General features: G+C 44.7%; 1 protein-coding gene across 4 annotated transcripts in view; it reads right to left on the reverse strand.

The window, feature by feature from the left end:
• The window catches only part of LOC114633578 (reversion-inducing cysteine-rich protein with Kazal motifs-like), a 20904-nt gene that overhangs the window by 1765 nt on the left and 14065 nt on the right, over positions 1–5074 (reverse strand). For all 4 annotated transcript variants that reach the window (XM_028782131.1, XM_028782130.1, XM_028782133.1 and 1 more), the window contains 2 exons: positions 3175–3311; positions 980–1120 (listed from right to left, as the gene is read on the reverse strand). In XM_028782131.1, coding sequence (XP_028637964.1) covers positions 980–1120; positions 3175–3311 — 278 coding nt within the window. The remainder of the gene's footprint in view (positions 1–979; positions 1121–3174; positions 3312–5074) is intronic.

Here is a 5074-nt window from a genome sequence, read left to right on the forward strand (position 1 = left end):
TGTGTAGCTGGGATAACCTTGCTCTCCTGCTGACACTTCAGCATTTTGTGGTGCTGGGGACTGAATGCCAGGCTTTCTGCATTAGGCAAACACCACATTTGCAGCCTTACAGAGGTGATAAGTATCGTAGAGAGCATGGTATTTTCTCCATGTGCTACAGAGAAGAGAAGAACGCCATGAACAATGTTTTTCAAACATTACATCACGGAAGAGCAGGTACAAATGGTTGGCTGGAGCTTCTCTTTTGTTCTATAGTCAAGAACCCTGTAACTCAGTATGACAGTTATGTTGGTATTGATAGCATTAGTTTTCAATTTAAATGACAACTGAAATTTTATGTGTGTTGTGGTAATTACTTAATCTCAATCAGGGGTTCTACCTTGCCTTTGATCATTTAGTTCCCAGATAAAAGACATAACCTTTGTATTTATGATAAGCCTTTAAAACACTATCCTCCATGCTATTATGTCTACTTCCCTGTTAATAACCCTGAGACATGACTTGTCATGTTCTACCCGGGCCACTCTTACTCTGATTAGCCAGTTCTCACTATCTCTTACCCCATGGCATCTTCTCCTCTCTCCATCTTTTCTTTTTCTTCCTCATGGTCTCTGCCCCGGTCCTCAAGCCTGGGAACCAAAACCCCACCTACCCCTCTTCTGCCCAGCTATAGGCAATAGTTTTAAACTAAGGAGCAAAGTTACACAGCATCACTTCGTGTACATGAGGATTTTCTCATCCCGGGGGCAACCGGACCTTGGGAGCCAGTATTTAGCATTACAACACATAGTAACAAACCAAATATCAACATATGTGTCTTTGTTTGCATAAATATTTTTTGTAGGAAAATCCTTAAACATTACATAAAAAGATAGCATAGAAAACGTCCCTGGAACCTGGGTGTAAGACAACTCCTCTAAGGAAGCTTCTAAGGAAGCCATGTCCCATGCTCATCTCACTCACAGCCCCCATCTCTTACCTTGAACACACGAATACGGAAGGCAGGGATCTCCAGACGGACACCCCTTTCGGTTCACTTCACAGAGCTCATTGGCTGGGCAAGGATTTGGATTACAGGGATGAGTCACCTCTTCTATGATGTTACCTAAAGCACTTGGCCCTGAAAACCACAAAACTATCAGTGTAACCAATCTAAAAGAACACCACGTCTTCAAGTTACCTAACTTCATCATGGCTGGAGTAGACAGAGTTCACAGGCAGGAAGCAAGGCCTGAGTCTAACCAGCCCTAACTAAACATTTGGATTTTTTCATTTGTCAGTTTATCACAACGCACCCAACCATTCACTTACTAATGGGGACCTACAGTACAGCTGGCAGGTCCTGGATACTAGATACACTAATGAACAAAACAGAGAAGCTAACCTGAACCTGGAGTTACTGTCTGGAAGAGAATAAGATAAACTCAGATAACTTCAGTGGCCAGCAGTTCAGAGATTGGACATATTTGGGGTATGGTGATCAAATACATGTTTATGTGTAAGAGGGGTCATTTTTCACTTTAAAAATAATAAATGTCAATGTGTTATGGAGACACATTGACATGTGTTATTGTGCCCATAACACAATCGTATCTACCCTCCAACATCCTGTCAAGGCAGAGCAGCACTTCAAGCACAGGGGGTATTTAAAGAGAGTGCTACTATTCATGCTGGAGCATCGTCCAGCTCCTGTTGCTAGCATTTTCTTCCACACACACTGCTGTAGGCTGCTAGCACCATGAATGCATTAAGGTGCTTACCTGATCCCCAGCCTCACTCGGCTCCGAGACTTACAGAGACAGGGGCTGTGGAGCCTTCTCGCTCAGCCCCATCGCTCTGGGCAGCTTTACCCTGGAACTTGGGAAGGGATCTTCCCAAGGTCACAGGGGTAAAAGCTAGGGCATGTACCACAGTCTCTCTATCCTGAGAGCCCAACAGATACTGTCAGTTATACATTCACCACCCTGTCTTCCCTAGTTTAGTAGATTCTTAGTTTTATTCAAGGTGGTCATAGGCTCAAAGCTAAAAAGACCACACACCCAAGTTTTCCATACACTTGTAAGCGTTCCCTGCAATTAAGGAGAAGTCTCCCCCCCCCCCCTTCTCTTTTGCCAACTGGAGTCAGTTGGATAAAACACCAGCAGCCACAGCAGGACAATAAAATGCAGGGAGTAACTGAGCAGAGTGCAGAAAGGCTGAGAAGCCTGCATTCCTGATGCTGCACCACCATAAACATCCTGGCCTACTTGCTTCTGAGCTTTCCTGTGCTTCTAACTGTTCTGTTATTGACAGTTGGGCTTAATCCTAACTGGAAAAGAAGCAACTAGGCTCCTCTGTTGGCCAGCCAGCTTATGCCACTGGCGCCCCCTGGTGGCAGCCCAGACACTAAGGGCATGGTCTCTGACACTGGTCTCACTGCTGCTAAGGAGCTCTTTCTGGAATTCCTCCTTCAAGGAGGTACCAACCTACTGCCTTATCTATTGGCAGAAGTGTCTGGCAGGGAGAAACTAAAGTAGTGAGACAAGTTCCACTTCCCCGTGCGAGCCCAGGGGAGAGATCTTTCTTCTCTTCTCTATTGGGTAAGTCCAAGCCAGGCCTGGCTCAGGTCCTGATAAACGGATGACAAACGCTGACAGCTTCCTAGGGGAAATTCCACTTTCTGGGCACACCATGACTTCTGATGATACTGTCCTTTGCTTTGATCTTTACAATTCCTGACTAGTAAATAGTTCATATTTCCTCCAAAAGATAAAATACAACTTCTGCTTACACATTTAAAGACGACAATGACAAGTTGACAGGATCTAATCACTTAGGAGACAAAACTCTGGACCCCTGGGTGAGACATTAGCCCTGCCCTATGTGATGGCACCATTCCATTAGTTGGGGACCTGACTGAAAAAATGAGTTGAGCACAGCCTCTGGCTTCCGAATGCCTGATGCTCTTGCTTCCCACTCCTGTTGCCATGGTTGCCCCCTGTACCCTTGAACTGTGAGCCAAGTAAACCCTTCCTCCATTAAAATGCTTTTGTTGGGTATTTTTGTCACAGCAACAAGAAAGTAACTAATGCAGATGGTATCATCGAACAATAGTTCTCATCCAAGGCAGGGAACAAGAGCAGAGGCCGTGAAACAAGCACATGAACTCTAAAACCAAACCCACCCAGTACTTACTGAGGTACGGATCCAGAGGTATACAGTTCTCCAGGTCATCTGCAGGGGACAGAAACTCACAGATACTTTCAGCCGTGTGGTCTTCAGGGAATTTATTCTGGTCTCCACATTTCTTGAGAATCTCTACACAATCTGATCTTAAAAGAAAAGAGAACATTTTGGATTCATGGCTCTGCCTCATGTTGTCTGGTCAAAACTGTTTCTGAAACTTCTCAGAAGCTTTTGTTATACTTCAGAAGTTCTCCCAGCTGGTTAGGACTAAGTCTGGTCCAAGGGCAGTCACAGTGAACTTCCAGCTACACAGTAAATCCAAAGCCTAACTTCCTGTAATCTGAGACCAAAGGTCTCATTCCAGATTTACATTTACTGCTCCAAGCCTGGTGTAGCTTCTACTGCCTTTAAAGGAAAGTGAGCTAGGCTAGTCTGTCTTGCAAACTGTAAGCCATTTCCAAGGCCTGTGTCAGCTGCTTCCACTCCCCTTCCTTTCCTCCCTTTATTTTAAGATCTTTTTAGCTATCACTGCTAAGGTGTTTGGCTTATAACAATCAGAGAGTTTACAACTTTTTTTTTTTTTAAGCTTAGGGACTGGAGAGATGGCTCCATAGTTAAAAGCACTTGTTGCTCTTGAAAAAGGACATGGCTTTAGTTTTTAGAACCTACACGCTGGCTGAAAACCATCTGTAATCCCGGTTTTAGGGGTCTTTTGACCTCCGTGGGTACCAGGCATGCATGCATGTGGTGCACATACATACATGTAGACAAAACATTCATACACATAAGACACGTATATTTTTAATAGTTTTCTTTAGTCCTGAGTAAAGGCTTGACTCCTTAGGTGAAGTTTCCTACAAGCATGTCCTTCCCATGTGTGACCTTTGACTTATTATCACATAACTAGACCCCCAACTTCTCCCTTATTCAGCTCATTCTTGAGTCATGTCAGAAAACCGATTAGAAGCCAGGCATGACAGTTCATGCCTGTAATCTCTGTTCAGGAGGCTGAGGCAGGAGGATTGTTATGAGGTCAAAGCCAGGCTGAGTAGAGTGAGACAGGAAGACTCCAAAATAAAAACTAAACCAAATAAGAAAAAATAAAAATGATCTGGACGGTTAATAACCTGAACTGAGCAGTACTGAGCCACACACCAAGGGTTTAGGGCTTGGTGTGGACTTGGTCTTGGAAAAGCTTTTGAAAAACATGCCTGAAGAGCAGCTGAAGGCTATGTAGTGAGGGTCTGTTTCTCCCACCAGGCAGTTGTCATCCTGGCCTCGTCTTAGATCTCCTAAGTAAACCATTCAGAACTGTTTCCTAGGAACAGGATTTGATGACTGGTCACTGACTCCCACTGGATAATAATAAAGACTGAACAGTAGCCGCGGAGGAGGACGAGGAGAGAGGGAAAAGGGCAACAGAAGGCAGATGGAATGCAGTTTGGGAACACAACTAAAGCCACAGATGAGCAGAGGATGGTGCAGCAACCTCAAGTGCTGCCCACCAAACCTGAAGAACAACTTGAGCCTGATCCCTGAAAACCACAACATGCTCTGAGGTGGTGTGCCTTCACCCGTATCCTCCCTTCCTAAATGTACACAGATAGGGCCAGCAAGATGGCTTGTTGGAAAAAGGTGCCTACTGTGAAGGCTGACGACCTGAATTCAATCTAGGACGCACTTAACACCTACACATCCCCCCAGCCCCCAACACCCGCCCATTCCCCCCTTCTCCCCCCCCCAACACCCACATGTATACACATGGATACATTTGTACACAGTTGTACAAATGAACACTCACTCACTCACTCAACCAATAAATGTAATCAACAATTTCAAAGTATAAAACTATAACTGTACACTGAAGGTATTTAGAAACTGCTTCTTGAACTAGATTCCATAATAAAGC

This window comes from Grammomys surdaster, unplaced genomic scaffold (assembly GCF_004785775.1).
Source record: "Grammomys surdaster isolate TR1022 unplaced genomic scaffold, NIH_TR_1.0 720, whole genome shotgun sequence".
Lineage (NCBI taxonomy): Eukaryota > Metazoa > Chordata > Mammalia > Rodentia > Muridae > Grammomys > Grammomys surdaster.